The following is a 23,813-nucleotide window of genomic DNA, read 5'->3' on the forward strand; positions in this document are numbered from 1 at the left end:
AAATCTAAGAATTTAGAAACAAGTCTTCAGAGGAAATTATAAAAACAACCACGAATGAAGTTTCTGCAGCTGCTACTCAACAAACTGCCTTGCAAGGTAATATATTTTGTTGCCATAGAATCTGGAAAGTAGAGCTTATTCTCATGTTGAGAGAGTGTTTTTGCCATTGCGCTTGTATTGTTCTCCGAAGTTTTAGTGCACAGAATAAAGAGATTATCAATCATGGTTATGTTAGAAATCCCAAAAATACTTCATAGTCCAATATGTGCAGACAATAGAAGCAGACACAAACCACTTACTTCATTCAGAAATGAATTAGCACAGAAACGAAGAGATGTAATTCTCAGCAATAGCCCATACACAATGCCAAGACAGTAGTGGAAATGAGCTGGGATGGCATGAGAAGGATTTTGCATTTGCCTCTGAATAGACTGTGATGAAAGCACCTGCACTCCACATATTGCCAAGCTGCCCCCACTTCAAAAACATCTCAAATCCAGAACCTTTTTAAAAATGTAACAATCACACTTTGGTCCGTATACACCTCTATATTGCTGCAATTAATCATGGTGGCGTCAAAAGGACATGGTGGTAATTTTCATAGTGACAAGGGTGATTCAATGAAAAAAGCTGAGGAGAGAGAGAGAGAGAGAGAGAGAGAGAGAGAGAGAGAGAGAGAGAGAGAGAGAGAGAGAGAGAGAGAGAGAGAGAGAGAGAGAGATCCTGGCCATGACTTAATCAGCTTTCCTTCTTTATTATTAACTATCATTATCTTCCCTCTTTTCAATCAGTGCTTGCTTGTGTTCTGAGGATGCTCTAATAGTGGCACTGGGAAGCTATTATTGATATGTCAGCAGCTCGATTCAGTCACATCAGATACCGACAGATCTTGAAACATAATGGCAGACTATTTAAACACATGCAGTCCATTATATTCAGCAAGCTCAAAGTGGCACTTCGGGTGTCTTTAAAAAAGGGTGACGAGGGACAAAAAAACGAGGAAAATTTAACACAGTGGATTAATACAAGTTAGCGTACTGCAGGTAGTGAGTTATTATGACGAATCTACTTCACCACGGATAACTGTAAATCAGACATGTGTAACTGGCCTCTCATGAGCCACATGCGGCCATTGCTTTTCATTTCTGCAGCCCATGAGCTTCTTGTTCTATCAGCATCGTCCCGTTAGGGATTGCCGCATCTTCTTGCGATACCCTCAGACTCCTGTATCTTTCTTCCTCACGCAGATCTCCTGCATGTCCTTCTGCACTGCATCTGGAACATCTTCACTGGCCTTTCTGTTTTCCATAAATAGCTTTCATTTCTCCTACATCCCCGACTAAACCATATCACTCATATGAGCTAATCTCCAAATAAGATGAATGGTTTTTACAGGTGATGGTCGGCGTAAGGCCATTTAACAATATTTAAGAATGTGTTCACTCTGTAATTACTATGTCAGAGAAATGCATTTAATGAGGTTAAAAGGTTGAATACATGCATGCTGATATGATAAACATCATTCAGAGATACACAGTTATATATCCCATATCTGTGAAAGGATTGCGTGGTCAGACTTTGGCCCTCTAGATATTATTTTAAACTGGGTTGCTATACTGCTGTGCTTCTGCCATTTGACAAGGGACACAAATTAAATATTTTGGCATGCCAGGGATAAAACATCTATATTTAAGTGATATCTGTGCACGGTAGATAAGAGGTATATACAATGAACACAATCATTATACTGCATTACCATTATAATACATTATAATTATATTGCAGCAATGCCAGCGCTGTGATAAAAAAAATAAATAAAAAAGCGTTCCTTAAAAATCCTAAAATGAGCATAACGTACAGATTTGTGGGCTTTAAAAAAAAAAAACTGAAAGAAGAAAGAGTGGGAGCCCTCTGAAACGGCTTTAAGTGCAATGAGACATGTAACAGTAGCAGTGCTGGATGGCGTTCAACACTTTCAAGCGTTTACACCGAGCCAGATTCAAGTGTCAGACATTACACTGGAAGCTGGAAGTATGCAAAAGGATGTTGCATAGCAACAGGGAATATTTTTCTTTCTTTGAGGTGAGCCAAAGTAAATTTACCAAAACAAATACAAAGCCATTGCTTCTGTTGAATGACGAAAAAGAGATTTTTGCATTGAATGATGTATAAAGGCGCTCAAGGTTCTTTTCTACAGTATGCTAAACTTGAGACTGTGGCAGCCTCACACCTATGTGATCATAACAGTGTCAGGGAGTGTGTATAGGAGGTCTTAAAGTTAATTTGTTCAGCTTATGTAGAGTTGGATAAGTAAATGTGATGCAGCTGAGAGGGCCGTACTGCTGTGAGATTGAGCTGTTTCAGACTCTTCCGCCACTATTTTTCAATGCACAGTTGGGTAGTGAAGTAAAGCGAAAAGGAAATAAGCTTATTAGGTAAAATCTGATAATATAAGCATTTATGCCGTATAGCTCCCAGTTGTCTATGTTTTAATTACTTGAAGGGACTCCAGTTGATCTGCAGCATAAACATCAGCCTGTTACTTCCCCTTTTTGTCTTCGCTCTTTATGACCGGTGGAGGTATTACAATCACTGGCTGCCATTAGAGGGCCCTGTATGGCGGCACTTCCTACCAGCAGGAGATAAAACAACTTTTGATACCTTTGAACATAAAATGTGAGTGAAACATTACTAATTACCTCATCTTTAAAACATAGAATATATATTCTTTAGGATAGCAGTGTATCAACGGCAATAAATGCAAAATAATGTGAGAGGTGTTGCTCATTGTGATGTACTTACAGGGAACCATAACCCAAATCTGCAGCCCCATGCAGCTTTCGCGAGCTTTATAGCGAGTTGAAGCTGATTGTTTCACTGTCTGGCCTTGGACTTTACAGTTATGGTTCATTCTGTGTCGTTCTCGGCTTCAGCAGGCAGCTGTTTTCAGCTCCAAAAACTCTCTTATTACCTGCTCAGCACCAAACAGTGACGGCCCCGTTAGATCGTGGCAGCATGGTGAATATCAGGTGATTTAGTTCAATACCTGCTACATGGGTAAATGCTCAACTGTTTCTTTAAATATTTCTGAAACATATCAACAACAAACCTTTTAACGCAGCATGTTTGTAGTATTTCTTTTTCAGACCAATTATCTCATTTAATATTACAGCAGGAAGTCACAAACTATGATTGAAAATTTACTTTTATTTTGATGAATTAATAAAAAAAAAAACTTTGCCGTTATAAGAAAGAAAGATTTAAAGGGGTCACATTATACCGCTTTTCAACACTTTCACGTGGGTTTCGTTGGTCCCAAAACATTGTATTCAAAGTTTATTGCCCCAAATCCAGATTTTCCTTGATTTCCATCCATTTTAATATTGGATCATATGAGATGCATTCAGAATCTGCTGCTGCAGGTCCGGACAAGCCGTCTGTCTGATTTTCTTTCCTAATAAATTCTAAGATTTGATTTAAAAACAATCTAAGAGAGACTGGATTTGTTAGAATACCAGGCGATGACTCCTTCATGTAGAAATAGAGATACTTGCGTAAAAAAAGACTTTGGTAAAAGTAAAAAAGTATGAAAACAGAAACAGAATCTTATTGCTACACAATGGATTTTTAAAGGGATCTTTGTGGTGTTGGGGTGGTCTCAAATGTACATACAGTATGTATTCAGAGAGTGATTGACGAAACAAGATAGGTGTGTCAAGCTTGTGACATCTTTTTCAAAAAGACTTGAGGCTGTAATTACAGCTAAAGGTGCATCAACAAAGTATTGAGCAAAAAAAAAAAGCTTGTAACCTAACAAAATGTGGAAAAAGTGAAGCGCTGTGAATACTTTCTGGATTCACCGTAACTCATTCACTTTTAAACTTGTCAACATCTGCAGCTCCCGTATGAATGAATCGTCAGCTGCTTTGATCCTTTCACAGTAACTCTGAATGATCCTCACTCAGGTAACAAGTTGGTGATATGAATATAAGGAGGAGAAAATACAATTATTTGTGTTCAAATGTAGGTCGTAAAAATAAAAAAAAAGGTATCATAAAAATAAACACTCAAGTAGAGAACCTCCTAAATCTACTGGAGAAACAGAATGCAAATAATTTACTTGCCATCTCTGCTTTGTCGAAGACAAATAGAATTTAGAACTACTTATCCTCCTTCACTAACTGCGAGCTCAATCAGGTGTTTCTTTCTAAGTTGAATGGCCACAATGGAGCCTGGGCTTTCAATGATATGACATTGAAAATAGAGCTGACAACAGCTCATTTCGCAACAAGGCCCCGGGCAGCAGCACCGGCAAAGACGAAATGAGTTTCATCAAAAAGCAAAAGGGAGCCGTTTGAAGTTTTAGTCATATAAGTGGGCCAAAGAAGCAACACTCAAGCCAATACTTACAAACCAAATAACAAGGGTATATCATGCAGCATGACCATGAACAATAGAATAAATGAAGCAAATGGACATAGTTTAAATTTTAAATTGGAGTTCATTCACCTACGGTAAAACTATTCAGGCAGTATATGAATAAGAAATAACGCCACAATGTCCTTTTGCCAACCTGTAATTAACTGGCAGCTTCAAATTGGGCTTTGATTATTTCAAAACGACTGCTGCTCACTGCAGAAAGATTTGTTAACATTTGAGTATTGAATACAGTTTTGTACTTGATGAAACTGCAGCAGTGGGAAACCATGCACATCAAGCAAAATGAATACATGTGAAACTCATTTAACCACTCAGGTAAGTAAACTACATCTAAATTAAGATTTTTCTGATGTTTGAAACCTTTGTAAGGCTGTTATTTAAAACAATCTATTGATGGGACTGCCAGCACAGGGCTGCCCAATGGTGTACTGGTTAGATTACCAGCTGAAGGCCTTTCTGTGTGGAGTTTGCATGTTCTCTCTGTGCCTATATGGCTTTTCTCTGGCTTCCTCTTGCAATCCAAAGACATACATGTTAGGATTCTAATGTCTGTGAGTGTGTGCCTGTCTTTGTATTGATCCTGATGAACTATCCACCTCAGCCAGAGCGAGCCCTGCTTTTAGCATAACTCCCTGCAACATTAATTTGGATAATGCTGGTAAGGAAACCGAAAGGACAGACAGATGTATGAGGCCCAAGCCAACTCTCACAGTTCCCGAACAAGCCCCCACAGAGTCTTCCTGATTTCGTAAACCGCGTGTGTTTTCATTCTCACGTTCACCGAGTCAGCAGACGCGACTTTATGTCGTACATTACTTCTGTGCAAACCCCGGGTCTGTTTGCCTGTATGATGTAGACCTAATGAGCGATCCTGAAACTCGTTTCTGTCTCAGAAACCTGCACAAGATACAGATGAAAATTTCCTCCAGTAGCCCTCCGACTCACACAATGACAGAAAAATGCGATTTGAACAGAATTAATTCTGTGCTGTGAGAGCAGAGGAACATTGGAGGATCCCTGCACTCGTGCAACAAGCACACAGGTGTTTTCACTTATGTGGGCTAATTAAACCTCTTCTCAGGACTGTGTGGGTGCTCTAACACTGACTAACGTCTGACTAACATCTGAATCCACTTCTAGTTTTGTTTTGCTTGTTTGCTTTGTGGAAGTTATATCTTATCGCTTAAAAAACCCAAAAAACAATGTATAAAGTACGAGGACTTTGGAAAACTTATGATGCTGTAGCTCTTCACAGCGTCAAAGAGTAAAGCAGAAAACACCTGTGTGGGTGTGTGATACTTTTATTATCTACCGTTGTTTTGTTATTTCCTGGTTGGCAGTGTTAAAGGTTCCCAGTGGTAAAAAGGGAGAATGGGTTCAGAAAGCCACTTTGAAGAAAAAGTGAGCTAATCTGAAGACAAAAGGAACATGTCTTATTATTTTTGGGATATTAGATTCAGTGTGTTTCCTCGTGGTTTCTGTACACAAGCAAAATAAGTAAATGTAGAGAACCTGAAGCGTCTGTAACACGTACAAAGATAAAGGTTCATGGAATCGCTGTATTTAAGTTTGATTAGCAGACCACCTTCATAGCTCAGTGCACTTAATTAAATTCATATTTTGCCTATTATGACCTTTTTACTGATGCTCTGTCAGCCATCATTCACCCTTGAAAAAGTAGTTGATACTGCCACATAAGAAATTGTGGGGATTATACTTTTGTCTTAATGTAGAAAATCTGGCTTTTTTTACTCTGTCAAATAAATGCAACTTGTTAAATTTGTAATACTTGTAAAGTCTCTTCGCCTGAATATTCAGCTTACTGTAATATTGCTGAAATTTGCCATTTCGTCACTGAACCAAAGCGAAGGGGAGTCCACTACTAAATCTGACATATTTCATTTGCTCCTTCCAGTATATATTCCATTTCTCAGACTCCTTTATAAATTAAATGTGTGTATCTTGTGTGTCTCTTCTTGTGTTTTTGTAGAACAGCTATTACCAGCGAGTCTTTGTGTTGCTGTCTACACTGATATTCTCAGGAAGTTAACATCACCCTCAGTGTGCAATCACTGCAAACGGTCTTCTACGTTTCCCTGTAATCTGCTAGTAAAACAGTGAATTGAGTAAACAATTCATTTTTCTTTCATCTCATGTCAGTGACTTAATCATTTGCTTGGTGCATTATTGACAAAGCTAATTATGAGCAAAGTGACACAGAGACACAGCCCCGGGATTACTGACCAGCTGAAACCTCTCAGACCTCTTTTTTCTTCATTATGCGTTAGAAAAAGACTCCAGCAGAGCCGGGCTTTAATTGCTTAAGGCTCACTGTGAAATCGCAACAGGGGAGAACCTAACTCATCATCCCATCAACCAGGAAGTACCTGAGAGACGGAAATCATATTCACCTTGTCTTCACCTCTCACTGGGCTCATAATTGCAGGAGATAGGTGTGCTCAGGGTCTGGAGTCCATTACCATGCACCCATGGACGATGATTAATGACCTGGCGGGAACAAGCAGCGAGCGACTGCTCTCAAACAGCGTCCGTAAGATCATATGCCACCAAACATGGGAGCATATGCTTTTAGCTATATTTAAGAGACCTTGTCTTGCTCTTCAAAAAGTAAAAAAGTGTTTTTTTTCAATTGAAAACTTGTGTATACTGTCGTACTATGAAATGTGTGTGGATGAGGACTTACAAGTATAATTCCGTGAGCAATCATTAGTATCTTGTCATTGTGATTAGAATAATTGGCCTAAATGAAACCATCAATATTACTAATGATTCGGTTCCCTAAATGGGAGCTACATTTTATAATGACAACATCACACGACAAACTTTATGGTAATCCCTCACAAGCCAATCTGCAAATAGGCTAACAGAGGTACTTAGCACATTATCTGAATTATCTATCATACAGCAGTACTGGGCAGGTAATGCTGAATTTCTGTGGGAAGCAGTGAGATCAAAACCCATCCTGCTGTCATGCTAATTGAGAATTGTTTTGCCCACTGTAAACATTAAGTTCAAGTGGTGTAAGCAATGGTAAGATAAGATTGAAAAATCATATTTGGCAAAACATTTAGTTTTTTTTCTCAGTTAAAAATAATAAAAGGTCAAGGTGTGCAGCAAATTCAAGTCCCCAGTGAAACAACTCACCGATGGAGCTGGTTTTCCTCCTTTTGCAGTGCAGAGAAGAGTGAAATTCTGGGCCTGGTATCGACTGAAAGGTGCAGGAGTGTTCTCTGCCACCACTGATATGTTGTTTGGAGGCGCTGTGGAGGACAAGTGTGAAAGCTTTATTAAACAATATCCCAATACACTGCACAGGTATGAAGAAAATGCCATTTTAGGGTTATGCATGTAGGCGGAAACTGCAGTGGTCATGTTGACAGCAGAGCAGCAGTCAGAGAGCGAGAGTGGAAAAAGAGCATTACTATTCTGCCCTGATGTTTAAAATAAAACGGTCTAAAACAAATCTACAGGCCCGTTTTATCTTGCAACGATATCTATCTATTTTCAAAAGGGAAAAAAAGCAAGAACCTGCTGAGAGAATCTGCACTTAAAATGGTAACTGAATGGCTGGGACAATATGTTCCAAAGTCCCCAGGGCTCATGTGAGTAGGATGAGGCTGATAAGGTAGAAAATCTCATACATATCATATCACTAACCCACTATCTGAATCTCTCGAGGGATCTCAGCAAGTGTGTCATGGAAGTGTAAAAGGAAAACATGTGAGCAAGACTTCCCGGCATTATGGAGGGGCACTGGGAAGAGAAAGCGGTAATGAATGGAAATCTCCCACATCCCCCACAAAATCAGCTGTTCAACATGCAGTGCTCTGGTCCTTGTGCGGTGGCTTAGAAACGAATGTGAAAGCTTGCGGACCACATAGCAGTGGATTTAGGAACAAGCCTTATCTGATGACATTGCAGCAGATGGTGGACAAATGCTCAAGGACCAGTCGCATCCTGATGAGGACAGTAACAAAGGAAAGACACTTATACATTAACCGAAGACACTGCATTATTCTTGTATTTAAAATATCCACCAGTTATTTCTGCGTGTAGTTTTTCATCTACCACTGTATGTCACACTGTGACAGCATCACTTCTATCGCACTAATTAGTGCAAATAGTCTGTTTTTAAATCTGTTTCACACAGTATTTACACATAAAATGTTGATTTGTTTTGATTTAACATGCTTAGTGGACAAATGGAATATTTGACATTATGTTTTCTTTTATCTGAGAGATGAAGTGCATTCTGCCTGGCCTCTCCTCTCTTGCTGTTAACCTAATGGGAGAGGTAAGACCTGTGACTATTCTAGCATGCCCACCTGGCCTCGGGTGCGCCTCGACATCCTGCCCGTGAAGATGGATCATGAACAGAAGGGGAGACAAACAACAACCTTAGCAGAGTGCAGGGCCCACCTTGAACAACTATGACTTACTCCTGAGTATACAAACCACATCTGCAGCAGAAGTACAAAGACCGGATAGCCCGTGAGCAGGAACCCCGGCATATACTCCCTAAAACACCTCTCACAAAACTTCTCGGGAGAAACTCTCATAAGAATTCCCGACAAAAAAACATGCTAACCTGACTTTCAAACGACCATGTCCCTGACAATGGTACAGATTTGCACAGGTGCCTGCAAAACTGCAGTCGCTGTATCGTACTGTTGTGGTGTAGAAGGAGCTAAGCTGTAAAGTTCTGTTTAACGGTCGTTCTATATCTCCAACCTTATCTATGGTCATGAACTTTCAATCCTCACCGTTTGAATAAGATTGTCAATATAAGTGCCTGAAATGAGTTTTCTCCTCAGGGTGGCAGGCGTCACTCTTCGTGACAGAGTGAGGAGTTCTTCTCAAAGTCGGGCTGCTAGCCCTCCAACATTAAGATCCAGTTGAGGTGGTTCGGGCATCTGATTAGGATGCCCTCTGCTTGGCTCAATTTAGAGGTTTACCAGGGACGTCCAACTGGAAGGAGGCTCTGAGGACCAGCTGGAGACATTATATCTCTGGTTTGACCTGAGAGCTGAAGGAAGTTGCAGGGAACGGAGATGTTCCCTAATGCCACTATGACCACTGTAGGACATGGAGGGATGGCTCGAGATGTATGCTGATAAAAACTAACATAGGATTGTGTGATTGAGCATATAGTATAGTCACATGCATGTATTGGAGGAAGCACGTATGCATACACAGAGGCAGAGCCAGGGTCCCCTGCTGTGAGGTACCAACCACTACTGTTATGCAGCCAGCAGTTAATAGTCATCCGACATATTATTACTCTCCAGACTTAATAGCATGAATGTTACAAGAGTTCTTTTAAGAGGCTTGAGCTCTATTCGGGGGAAACATTTGCGAATTGTGTCAAGGATTGTGTCAGGTGAAAATAGAAACACTCCGAAAGTAAGATCGTGTGAAATCAGAGGTCCTGTTTTCCGACAGACGAGGCGAGCAGTAAGGTCAGGCTGTGGCTTTTTCACATGCGAATTTTACGTGTAAATCTATCAAGTGGTTTTAAACAGACATACCACAGCAATTAATTGATTAAAAGCAGGAGGAGGGTGGTGGTGGTGGGTGGGGTGGGGGGGTGTTCAGCTGCTGGCCCTCATGTCTCAGTGTTTCCACACCTCTTAATTGCTTATTGATGAAATTCATATGGTTGTAAATTAACCTTAGAACACTCCATTAGCTTACTGACAAGCCTGTCTCAACCTGGCGTATGATAAGCTTTCAGGGTTGTCTCCGTCTGACCAATCATGCTCAAACACTCAACAGAGAGTCAGAGTGTGTGAAGTGCTCTAACACAATGAAATTGCAGAGCATATAATCAGACAATAAAAAATAAGCCGTCCACGTTTATGGATTTAAAATATTGATTGCTCTCTGCTTTGAAACGCCATTACAGTCCTTTTTGTAGAGTCTAGCAAATATAGTCCAAACATAAATGGCCATTTTCTTCTTGTAAAAAAGCTTCCTATGATACTAGAATATGTCATTAAAGATTATGAATCATTAACACTGTATTAGCAGCTGTAAACACAAATAGATCAAGAGCATTTCTGGAGCAATCTGTGGAGAGTTTTAACATACAAAAACCCACAAACGTAATTATTTCAAATCCTAATGGATTTGAAATAATTACCATTAAATTGTAAGTTTCCACTTGACTGATAAGTATTGATAATCCCCCGACAAGTGCTTCTGCAAAGCAGTGGTAACAAGGTTCTTGTTTAGTTAGAATAAAATCAACCTTGTCAATGCTGAGATAAATAATTTCTCACTCTGGTCAAGTTAGTTCAGGGCGGCTGCACATTGACCGCGGTGCTCTGTTGTTTTCTGCCCTGTGGGTGAGGGAGCCACTAATGGGAGTCAACATCTAAGAGGGCAATAAACATTCGGGAAATATTTGCCATGATTAAAGCCGAGAGCAATTGCGCAGAGCTCACTTTTATTTATTTTTTTGCAAACACAACAACCCTGTACAGGATTAAAATGATTGTGTGTGATGATGAAGTCTGAGCCTTTCATACCCCATTTAATTGCAGTTCTCCCTAGCCCTGCTTGTTAAAGGTTGAGCAAACTTCTATCATTTGTTTGTTTTTTTATTTCCTGTGCACGATGAAGTTTGTTGATTTATTGAGATCTGCATGACACTCATTTTAGAACAATGGATGAATAATTAAATTTGTCTCCTGACAAGGTTAGTAACGCCTCAGTCGATGCTCGTATAGTATTCACACTAAACGGGAGAAAAACCTATTATAATAATAGTCCTGAAAAAAAGATTATCTATATAGACTATCAATATCTTTGACATTCTTCTGGAGGATTCTCTGAAGTGTCTAAATATTCAAGTCAATATATATAAAATCTGAATCCCTCTAAGCACTACATCTCTCTCTGTTTTACATAATAAAAACTGTGCATGGCGTACAGGCACACACATTTTTCCTCTGTGCAGGGAATTATAAATGCCACACAGGGATGATTTACATAATTTGCTGGTGGTGTAGTGGTTAGCACTCTCACCAAAGCACTAAAAAAACTAACAAAAAAAACCCCCAAACAAACCCTGGTTCGAGTTGGGACTTGTTGGGACTTCTATATGTAGTTTGTATGTTCTCCTTGTGCCATAAGAATTTTCTCCAAATGCTCCTGATTTCACAAAGAAAAACTCCAAATAGCCCATACAGTACCTGTGAGTAAAAAGTTGGGTAGTTGTTTGTTTCTTTGACTTTGTCCTGTGATGGACTGACGGCCTGTCCCAGTGTGCCCTGCTTTCAATATAATTAGTTGGGATTGGCTCCCGAGCATGTCCCTGTGCTCTAAAACAATATAGAAGGGCTCTTTGTTGAAAGAGGTTACGGAATAGAGAATGTGTTTGGCTGTTGAAATGATTAAAACCATTGTCTTTCTTTCATTCACCAAAAAACAACATAAAGAACTTTTAAACGAGGTTGCAAATCCTTCTAAAAATGTAAAAAAAACAATACTAATCCTGAAACTAATGAAATAGCTACAGTCCCACTATCAGTATAGGGTTTAGTGGTTTTGTAAATGACTGCATTATAAATAAATATATATATATTTCATCTCTGGTAATGCTACTCTGGACTACATCAATAATGATCTCTCCATCCATTACTTGTTTAACACCTCCCTTTTCTTCAATATCCTCAAGCGCCATTACTCTGCTATCATCCCAAACAATAACAAAGACACACAAATAAAGAGGGAAAAAAAATCTGCAAATGTGATTGGGGAGAGTAGAGAACAGAAGCGTGCTTAATGCTCTGGAGAGACTACTCTTCCTGGCCTCATAATTAAAGGATTTTGAGCTCTGGAGACAGCTGGACTCGCAAGAAACACTCCCAACATCCCCTTGTACTAAGGACCTTGCCCTCAAGTCCACATCTCTGAGGGTGGGTTTATGGTGGAGGAAGGTTGTGTGTCTGTTTCTCTGGACACATATACATGCATAAGTGTGTGTGCATATGCATATATATTCTTGTATCGCTTTATTTGTCTGAAACCTAAAACTATTGCATGTGTCGGCCGGTATCTCCCCATAAGTCACAAGCAGAAAAGATCCACAATAAAAGGATCCTCTGTAGAACACCTGGTAAATCATTCAAGGGGAAGAAAGGAGTACAACATGCTTCACACTCTTTTTAAGGTTTACAAGATTAAACACTTTATTGTAAGGTTGGAGCCAGACGCTAGGAATGCATTACGTGAGCCCTGTAAGTAATGAAGTACAACAAGACAACAGTTACACAGTGTACCTGGCTTGTACTTTCATACTGTGTGACAAAAGCACATTGATGAAGTTTTAGTTTTGATTGTGAACCTTCTGAACTAATCATAGTGGATTTTAAATGTGATGCTCTCCGGTGGTCTGATCACCATGACTGAAAGATTAAGACTTTTAAAAATGAGTCTCTGTAAGCGAGTTAAACAAGAAGAAAACTGATCGCATAAAGTATTTCTCAAATCACAATTGAAGTATGTATTTATTCATCTATAGTTTGGGTTATCCCTTTGAAATTCTGGTTATTGCATGCTATAAAAAAGATTTATTTCACCAACTGCATGCTGGGATATCTCTCTAAGCAAATTGTATCACTGCCCTTGGAAGTCTGTGAGTGAAAGGATGCAACAATAAATCCTTTTCTGATGCCGTGAGATAAAATATCCTGATCTCTGAAGTTGAAAAACAGCATACACAATATACTTACAATATTTTCTGTTGATATTTTAAAAAACGGGCCGATGGACCCGATCCCATCTGATTATTGTTCAAGGCCATTCACATCCTGGACACATGGACAGCCTACAGACAATCCCACATTCACATAACCTGATATGAATATATTTGGATTAGATGAGGAAGCCAGAGTACACAGACAAGGAAAAAAGAAAACGAAAACACGTCTACATAGGGAGGACATGCAAAATCCACACAGGAAGACGCCATGCATGTAATCCCACAATTTGAATCAGGTATCAGGGATCAGGTATCAGGTATTCCTGTAAATTGGAACTAATGACTGCCTGGTACTGATGCTCTTTATTTAATGCATATTGGATTTTAAGTTACCACCTATCCTGCGTGGTTGCCTGTCATTCTCTCACAGAGGAGCATTAGATCGCAATGTCCCACTGCGGAGATTAATAAAGGTTTCAAATTCTTATTTCAATCATGTTTCAAAACACCAAAATTAAAAATGTGCTTTGATCCGACTTTCATGAAGCCGGTGGAGTGAATTCACTGGGTCTCCACATATTCTGGACACAAAGTTGTATATTTCAAACCACATTAAACCAGGGTCTTGAGGTGACAAAGAGCCATCAATATGCAAAACAGCTTCGTATTTGAATTTGGAGAGGTTCTTTGGGGTTGGAACTGGAAATAATAGCACAGGAAGAAAGAGACAGTGGACCCCAAAGACATTCTAAAAAATATTTCCGCTTGTCAAAGCCAGAGAGACAATATCAGATGTAATATGGATTTCCAAGATAAAAAGCAAAATGAGATTGCAGATGGAAGGACTGAAATGCCTCACAAGGATAATGAGTTAATGTCATATTGCACTTTATTGACTTCCTCTCAGGACAGAATAAAGCGCCAGAGAAACTTTTCCTTTTGAGTATCTCTCTATAGAGGTGTAAGAGATCAAGGTCAGGTACTTCACAGCATCGTCAGAAGACACTTGTTTCCTTTAAACTTATTCTGCCACAACTCTCCGAGCCAGATTGAAACTCATACGTTTCACAGAAAGTACAATATCATTGAATATAATGTCCCAGGAGTAGACTAACTCAATTTACCACCTGCCTTCACCAAATGTCCCACTGTACCTTTACTTTATGGTGTCTTAATGAGACAAATTGTCTTGTGTACACATCGATGATACACTACCTACTACAGTGCCATAGCTACAAACAAGGTGACAGTGTGTGAATGTCATTGCTGTTATCCTTGCATGTATGTAAAACGGATGAATTCACAATGACTACCCCTTGTTCATGCATGCGCTATCAAATGAAATTAAATCCTCTTTAGAACATCTTGAAATTGTAAATCTAATTAAATGAAATCGAAATGGACTTCACTCTCATTAAAGCAGACATATAGTTGTAATGCAGGCGGGCTGAAATTACATTTCAAAGAGATTCAGTACAGTCATTTGAAATATTTCGAGCAGCAGTACATCCTTTCATCCATCCTCTATACCAATCTATCCCACTCAGGGTTACGAGGGGCTGCAGCCAATCCCAGCTGACAATGGGTGAAGGAAGGTTACACCCTCCACCCATCGCTACTCCAGCACACACATTCATTCACACACACTGCCAATTCATAGTCACTAATAAATGTCCAAAGTATGTGTTTGGACTGTGAAAATCTGAGTACATGGAGAAAACCCATAAACACAGAGGGGACACAGGACAACTCCAGATCCAGAAGATAGACCGAAACCAAACTACTCTATAAAAACAAAGTCACTAAGTTTATTGATAACTGATAATTGGAAAAATGACATTCCCCGGCTTCAGTGTTTTACAGTGACCGGCTCAGGTTTCACAGAGGTGGGAACAGCAGTTTAACAATGTCACAGTCTCTGTGAGGAAGCTTTTATCAGTCTGGTGGTGCTGGTTTTGATATTGCTATTTGCCTTATGGCTGCAGTTAAAAAAAAAAAAAGTGGAGTACGTAAGTGATCCTTTTATTTTCTTTTTCTTTAGAAAGAGATCCCTGACAATACTCAATAGCCTGTTCCTGCAGAGGCCCTGGTCTTAAGGTGGGAATACGGCTCATTAAAAGAAGCAATTAATTATCTTGAGAACAAATAAAGTAGCTTTTGGGCATGTTTCTACCACACTACACATTCTCCTCAAGACCCTGCGACTGCCCTGCACAGCTGTTTTCTCCCTCGTTCACGTTGACAGAAATGCCCGAGGTTCTTTTGAGACAGAGGTATACCATATGTTGCTCCTGGAAGGAAACAGCGCTCCCCGCACCACAGGTCCTTCCAACCAAGCGCTCGCTCTTCGGAAACTTTCCCGGTTCACTAACTTTACTTGCTTACCCCCAGCAGCCATGAACACACAACTCTGCCTTTTCCTCACGGCGCTTCAGATCTGTCATCGGTTGTCACCGCCCTCGTTTTATGATCCCATTCTTTCATGTGTCTCCCTCCTGTGTCATGTCCGCGCGGCTTATAGTGTTTATGGTTTTCTGATATTTCATTTCAGGTCACAATTTTATTTATACTACGTGTTCGAGATATTCATTTTGCTGTGTTTCTTCAAGTCCATGTCTGGTGTTTTCATGTGCTTTATGTGTTCTTCTCTGGTGACTCCGGTAGCGTTGCCACCTGAGTCTCGTCAATCCCTTCCTCCTCGTGTCTATTTGTTACTCAACGTTGTTTCTACGTGTTTGTTTCTTGACAGTAATCCCTGCAGTTTTCTCTTTTTGTAAGAAATGAACGTTGCAGTTATTTGAACCAGGTCATGTGTTTGAAGCCTCGGCTGACATCAGGTGTGTCTCTACAGGAGCAGTTTGATTCTGTCGTAGAACACCTGAGCGCCCAGGAAGGCCCCTCCATCCCTGCTGCACCTGATACTGCTGCAAAGATACTTGCTTTGTGTTTCATTTTTTACACGTCGTTAGAGCTTGTGCCAACTTCTTCATTACTACATCTGCACTTAAACTCCAATCTAGACAGTAGCAATCGAGGGATGCACATCCGATGCAGTGTCTCACTGCTGATGCAGTCCAAATCACTTCCACAATATATCAACTGATCAGTCTCTGCATCTTTCCTATCAATATCCATGAGAATAAAAGCTTTTTTGAACTTGTTTTAACTCCTTGTTCGGCTTTCTTGGACGTACAAAGTTTTTTCCGACATTTCTCCCGAGCTCCCCGACTTCCTCTGCATCATTCAAACTATTCATGAAATATCTTCCTGGATTTTTAGGTGGTTTCTCTTGAAAATTAAAAGATGATGGGATATTCTTTTTCTCCTCATCTTCAAAAAAAAAAAAAAAGCGAAGCTTGATATTCTTCCTTTCACAGGTGACTTACTGATCTTAAGCCTTCATCCAACCTGCTTGAAATTCTTGTTCCGTTCCTCTAATCTTCACTGCAAGAAACGCTGTAGTTAGGGGTCACATTGATGTGCACACTGGGTCTCATTGAAGGCGAGAACAGATCAACCGGCAGTGTTTATTTCATAAGCAACAGTTATGATGCTTCTGTGAAGCACAATGACAAATTTCTTCTCTGGATAAAAACGTGCAAATTCTTAACTTTAACAGATCAAGAGCTGATGATAAATTACAAAACATGCTCTAATGTGACAATGTAGAGCGTGTCATCTTCTAATCCCAAAGTTTTGCAGTTGATCCCCATCACAGGTCATCAATGTCCAGAAGTGTTTTTAGCCATGGCATTGAAGAAAAAGTTGCTCTCAAAGGTGTTTGAAAGAGTCTGCAAAGGAGTGAATGTGACTAACTTTGTGAAGCATTTTGAGTTAAATATAGACACACGAAGGGAAGATAATTTGCTAAATTCAATGCACTTGTTTATTTTGGTCACACGCACCTATTCTGGCTATTCCACTCAAATTGTTTTCCTTACTTTTTCCATACTAACTTCTAAATTTCTATGTGTGGATACACCCTCAGTACCTCTCAACAGCCTCAGAATGCCGACCCATTATTAACGCTTCCTTTGTTTCATGGTGTTGTATCTTGCTGAAAATTTCCATCGTCTTCTCTGAAATCAGTTTTCTTACATATTCCTCGAGCTTTCCCGTGATACTTTTCCTCGCCATCTCGGATTAAGCAACATTGTAGCAAATATAAGCAGGTCTATAAAAAGGATAAACTGACCTTTAAGTTGTTCTCTCTTCTTTACTCAGATGTTCTGCCCTCTAAGTACTGCTAATTGACTTTCAATTTCTCTCTCTCTCTCTCGCACTCCAGTTTCCTTTTCTATGTTCCTTCGCCATAATCCTTCTCTGAACTCACGGGGCAACTTGTCCTCTTCAATAATAATTACAGTGGTCTATAGTTGAAAGATTAAAAAACAAGTTTTATGTTTACTTTGATCTCTGCTTGTTATGATTATGATGGTAGCAATACATGAAACTTCCAGAGAAAGCACTTGAATAAGATTTATTAGTGATATTTAGGGGTAAAAAATAAATAGAAATGCTTACTTGTCATATGGACACAGTAGTATAGCAAACTTTGTCATCTGTACTTAACTAAATTGGCCAATTTAAAAAGCTCCTTAAGGGCTTCTTACCATATTAATACCGGTACATTTCTCATTGGTACTCTCCAAGTTACAATCACCTAAAGTTTCATGTACGGTTAAAAGAAAAGCCTGTCATATGATGTAATCTATCATGTCATTGTGGTACAGGCATTGATTGTAAAGTCACTATATTTGTGCAAGCAAATATTTGAAGCACCTTGAAACTATCCGTAAGCAACACCTCATACAAATTGATGAAATATTGCTCTGTTGCTTCAGAGGCAATTTTACCTCCTTTAGCAAAACCACCATCTTGAAGGCATTTTGCATAATTGCCCACCAGTCTCTTGCGTTGGCTTTCTAATATCTCTGACCACTGTTCCATAAAAAAAAAAAAAAAGAAACTCCTTAAGATGCAAAATGCTCAGGGTTTTCTTTTCTTGCATGTACTGTATTTTCAGATTCCTCCAGAACATTTCAATGGGAATCAAAAGTGGAGTAATTCTCAAATTCTTCTGTTGCAGTTCATATAATTACGATCATTGTCCAATTAAACTTCGAGCTCAACTTGAAATTCTCAGACATGACGGACTGTCATTATCAGCGGATTGATATCATGTTAAAACACAGAGTGCAAGCTTCTTAGTCTTTGAGGGAGCTGGGAAACACTTCATATCATATAAAGTTGGTCTGAGTGTTTCTAACCAATCTCCCTCTGCAAAAGGCCTAGTTTTTTTCCCCCACTTTTGTTGTATCCGTGATGTCTTTTCTGGCACGCCTCACAGGCAGGTGTAATTTCTGCATTTTCTTTACGATTACTGAAGTATGCACTTTTACACCATTAGTTTCTGGAGCGACCTGCAGATCCTGCGATAGATTTGGGCTTCCTTTGAGATTTCTTAATGCATCAAATGGTCTGCTCCTGGGCTGACTTTGCTCAGGCAGCACAGTTGTGGATAAATTGGCAGTTGCTTGATATGTGCACCACTTAGGAAAGGTTTTTCTGAAAGAGAGACGTTTTATTTTTAATAAATCGGGGAACTTTGTAAATCCCCGACCAGACTCATAAGTATCCATAACCTTTTATCTAACTTTTTAAGCTCTTCAGACATTGGCATGATGACACAACACTCTTCAATAGCAAAGAGAACAAGATGTCAGAGGTTTATAAACACAGCCCTAAAGAGGTTTGGTTGATTAGCACTTAGTTGGGTATGGATCTAAAAGTTTGATATATAAAATGTGACCTTATTAATAAGCATGGTTCCAAATGGCTTTTGAAGGCTGCTTGTCTGAACATATCAAAAGCTAGAAAGAGGCTTTCCTCCATATAGCTGTATTCACTCAAAGCAACAAGGCACACCGTCAACCAAATGACTTTATTGTGCTTCTTGACATTTCTCTGGCTTAGGCTTGTAGTGTCCTCTTGTCCATTTCCTTTATTTTTCTCTTTTTTTGGTCACCGTACAAGTCCTACATGGCTCTCCAGCATTGTTGCCAAAGCAATTTCATGTACATTTAGTACCATTCAATTAGGCGTGAACAAACTGCCTCCAGAAGGACATCTTCAGAGTAAAGGCTGTGTATTACTTGGCTGCTCCTAAATGTTGTTGGTAATTGGTCCCAAACACAAAGGCACAAGTGAGGGGTTAAGCATGAAGAGTGGAAACAGAAATGCCCATGCCACATTACTACAAATTAAGTGCTCGGAAATTCAAAATGTCAGTTTAATTGACTCTTTCACCTAATATCCATCCCAGAAGACTCTGAAAAGAGAGTTAATTGGTTCATCCCTGAGACACTTTTATAATCTCAACTTTACATGTAGGCTTGAGGATATAATTTTGGCGTCTGAAATATCCAAAACAAATTTCATAGTACTGGCTCTTGGCAATGCACAAGACATAAGTCCCACTCTGCTGTCATTATGCACTCTGGCTGGGATTAGTCCTACAGGAGATCTATGTATGTAAATCATACACTCAGTAACTGTCAAATGCGTGTGTTTGTAGTTTTAAGTGGGGAAAGAAAATAATAATGATGCAAAGTAAAACACAAAACACTGCTAATTCTCAATATTCCTCATTTTGAGAAGGCGCACACAGTTGGATGGACTACAATCGTAGCAGTGGGAGTGCGAGAATGCAGCCTGTAAAACAATCAAAGTTAAGTCCTCTCAAGAGGAAAGAAAAAAATGATAGAAATGTTGAAATGATTACTGGCATGAGTTCTCTGCACCTAAGTCTGCTTCTATTGAAATCCTTTATTCCACAGTATGAGCAGCGCCACGAGATAAAAGACACAGAGATATTTTTTAATCACTTTTTCTATTGTGCATTTAGCATTTGCATTTACACCCCCACCCTGTTCATTTGCACGGGTTATTACTGCGCTGTCAGCTCATATCGGATCCCCCTCGCCCTGGCGAACCAGCCAGCGGTGAAGCCAGTTGCAAAGAAAGGGAGATTCTGGTGCCTGTCAGGAAGAGGAAGAGGATGACACCCAGAGACAAAAGCTTGTGTCACACTGAACAAGTTCCCCAGTTTCGAGGCCCATTAATCACGCCGATGTTGCTGAAAATGCAGCACACGTATACAACATGCTTGTATACCAGGACTGCTCCTGTGTTCTGGGATGAAAAAAAAAATATGTTGGAAAATACGTATCTTAGGAAATGTGGTTGAATAATTGCTTTGCGGAGCAATGGCAGCTGTCCGTCAAGTGGCACATGATTGTGGAGATATGAAAGCGCCACATCAGGGAAGACAGTAAACACTGCTATTCGAAGCAAACCACATAAAAAAATATCTCACAGGTTCACAGAGGTTTTATTGAAAAATATCAGCAAAGATTGCTTCCAAAATATCTTTTTTTTTTCCTATCCACACAAAGAGAATGATGTTGGATCTTGGACACCGTTTTGCTTTTTTCATCCCCTCTTCTTGTGTTTCCATACGATAGGAAATACGATATGTCATAACCGTATACGTCTTTTCCCAGTCTCTCCCCAGGCTGTCGCTCTCCGACGGTAAACCAGGCTTGGACTTACAGCTTTGTGCTTATAATGAGGACAAGGGGGACAGAAGAGAGGATTTTGCCAACACAGTTTGAAGGCTTGGTTGAGACGGGACAAAAGGGAATGCTGCTTTTTTTTTTCGTCTCCCAAATAGACAGTGGCAGATGGGACTTACCCAGTACCCAGCCCAGCATCAATTATGCTGTGACTGGCACCCTCATCCCTAAAGTCCATTTTTTTGCTTAAGGGCAGAGGTTTAGGCAGGCAATCTGTTACAATTTGGCCTCTTTACCTCTAGCCCACTCCACTCTCTCACCCATCCCCCTTCCAGCAGCATGGTAATTCACTGGCACTGACATGGATTCACCTTTGGGGTCCCAAGCGTTTTGGCCATTAAAGACGCACGCCTTTATCAGTGTGCTGCGAGTCCTGGCTGCGATTTCTTTTCAAAATTGCACCTCATTTACAGGCGGTAAAACAAAACTGTGAAGGTATACGAGGCTAAAGATAGTCACTGGAGGCAGTAACGAATCCATCATTCAGATTTCATCCCCGGGCCATGTGAACAATCCCCAAAGAGGTCTTTGAGAAAATCTACATCAAGCGCCTGCAGCCAGACAGTCACAAGCTCTGCAAATGTCGATGAAGTATACACAGCATTCAGGGACAGGGAGGGGGATTCATATTTCAAACTGACATGTAAGGATTGTTGATGGGGCATTTATGACCAAGACAAATAGGTGACTGTGCATCAACAACTTCTGTTTTTTTTATTTTGGGAAAAAATGAGCAAGGAATAGAAGCAAATGTCTTTTATTACCTTGACATTTTTAACCTTTTCTGGACACTGGATTAAAAATGTTTTAAAGCAAACATTGTTTGCTATCCCTTTGTTATTAGACAATGATATAATTCAAGCTGGCATGAAATGTCCTTCAGTCTTTCTTTTTTTTTTTTTTTTTAACAGTAGCACATGGATCATTTTATGATCCTGTTGTTATTCAGGGAGTCAGTTACTGAAATCACTCCTGCCAGGAACATTAAAAGCAACAGCTGAAAATGGGTAAAAAACACAAAATATACAGGCGCACAAAGAAGCATGTACTTCATGACCCACAAGATCAGAGGATTCATTGTGGTTGGATAATCACACTAATATGATCTAATAACAGTGCCATTACTGAATGCAATTTCTGAGCTGTGGATGTATTTTAATGAGGCAAAGTGAGCTAAACAAGTGGGAAGTGGTGCTTGTGTGGAGCTTTCCGTCCAAGGTGTGTTTTTATCCAACCCCCCCCCCCCCCCCCCCCCCCCCCCCCCCCCCAAAAAAAACCAACCTGTCCTTACACTTGAACCAGACTTTTGAATTCATACTCAAATGGAAATGTTATCTTGTTTAAAATTATGTGAGGAGACTTCATAAGCATCTGAAAAATTTAAAATTGACTGTTCATCTAGCTGGAGTGTTTTTATGCATTTGTGTGGCTGCTGGAGGTTTATCTTTATTTTCAGTGCTTTTTACACAATATGTATATTTCTACTCATGTCGAGGAAAGAGAAATCACTTTCGATGTTTGGGTCAATTTGGGACAAGCAAACTGTGGCAATGTATGCTACTGGATATATGAGAGGCTAAATGAAAAACAAACCATGCTGGATAAAAGCCTTTTATAAAGTCATTTATTTACCTTTTGTTATGACCCCAGGAATTATTCTCTCAGCTGAATTTTGGTAACAGACAACGCCATTTGATTGTAATGTAGCACAAGTGCTTTAAATAGTGAACATTATACATAATCTTGTGTTTGTGGAAAAAAAACAACACTTGTTTTTATATTCCATTAGCTCAAGTAAGTAAGTCTGTTACTATGTCAGCAAACTTCAGCCAAAAATATCAATATTCCTGATATTAAATGTGTCATAGGATATAAACTATCTTCCATACTGCTCATTAAACTCATGGCACTGGAGTCACATGTGGCTCTTTAGCCCCGATGTAGTGGCTCCTTGAAGCTTTAACTAAATGAGGTGTGAAAACCACCCTATTGATTTTTTGTAATTCCGAGTATCAAGCTTTCTAAGAGACGTTTATCTTGCACAGCTCAACAGACTAATGTGATACCTTTTACCTAAAGGTAAACGAGTTAAAACAACAACAACAACAAAAATCATAAGAGTGGACAAGTTAAAAGTTGTCTGGAGCATCTAAAAAATAACAACGTAAAACTGTTAGGAAAAAGAAAAAAAAATCGATGTATAAACTGCATTGATTCCATTTGGTGGAAAATGGGCAAAAACGGCTCTTTAAGTCATAAAGGTAGCAGAGCACAGGTCACCAGATCATCACAAGTAGAGAACAACACACTCCTGTGCACATCTTCTGTCACCAATGATCTGCCCACACTGGAGGAAATTCCCACATGCACGCGCAAGGACAACATGCAAACTCCACATAAAAAGCCCCACAATCTCTCCCTTTGAGGCGACATCGTTCACCACAACACCACCACGGAGCCCAACTCCACTCACAACTTCTATGTGTTTTTCTCAAAAGAAAGTTTTTACTCTTTCTACCAGACCGCTTCCTTGTCGATTAGCAGGAACTTTTCGGCTCCACTTGTCATTGTATTGTCAACCTCTGCTGCTCCAACATCATCAAGTCAGAGACTGAAATGCATATTGATGACAGCAGGTGACTAATGCAGTCGTGCAAAGTTTTTTAAAATCTGAAAAACAACAAAGACTATTTGTGGAATGTGTGGAGAGGCCACAAGAAAGAACAGTCTATGCTTTGGTGTCATTTCAGAGGCATAATGTGAAGACACCTACTGTGTCGGTTAACAAATAATGCTTGTACACAGTCCGTATCAATTGGTAGAATTCCCAGGTATTGCACATTACTGCTTAGTGTCTCCTTACTAGTGTGTACAAACCACATCTCCAGAGTTATTGTAATTCACATCTGTATAAATGACATTTTTGCAGTATGTAAACAATTCACCATATTTACTTTTCCGACCAAATCCAAAGGCAGTTGTATCACGAACAATCCACCTGTGTCAGT

General features: G+C 39.7%; 1 protein-coding gene across 2 annotated transcripts in view; it reads right to left on the minus strand.

Moving 5' to 3' along the window:
* Positions 1-23,813, minus strand: part of igsf21a (immunoglobin superfamily, member 21a) — a 178,943-nt gene that overhangs the window by 24,681 nt on the left and 130,449 nt on the right. For both annotated transcript variants that reach the window (XM_080460822.1, XM_080460821.1), the window contains exon 5: positions 7,606-7,721. In XM_080460822.1, coding sequence (XP_080316948.1) covers positions 7,606-7,721 — 116 coding nt within the window. The remainder of the gene's footprint in view (positions 1-7,605; positions 7,722-23,813) is intronic.

Source organism: Lipophrys pholis (assembly GCF_963383615.2).
Source record: "Lipophrys pholis genome assembly, chromosome: 4".
Classification (NCBI taxonomy): Eukaryota; Metazoa; Chordata; class Actinopteri; order Blenniiformes; family Blenniidae; genus Lipophrys; species Lipophrys pholis.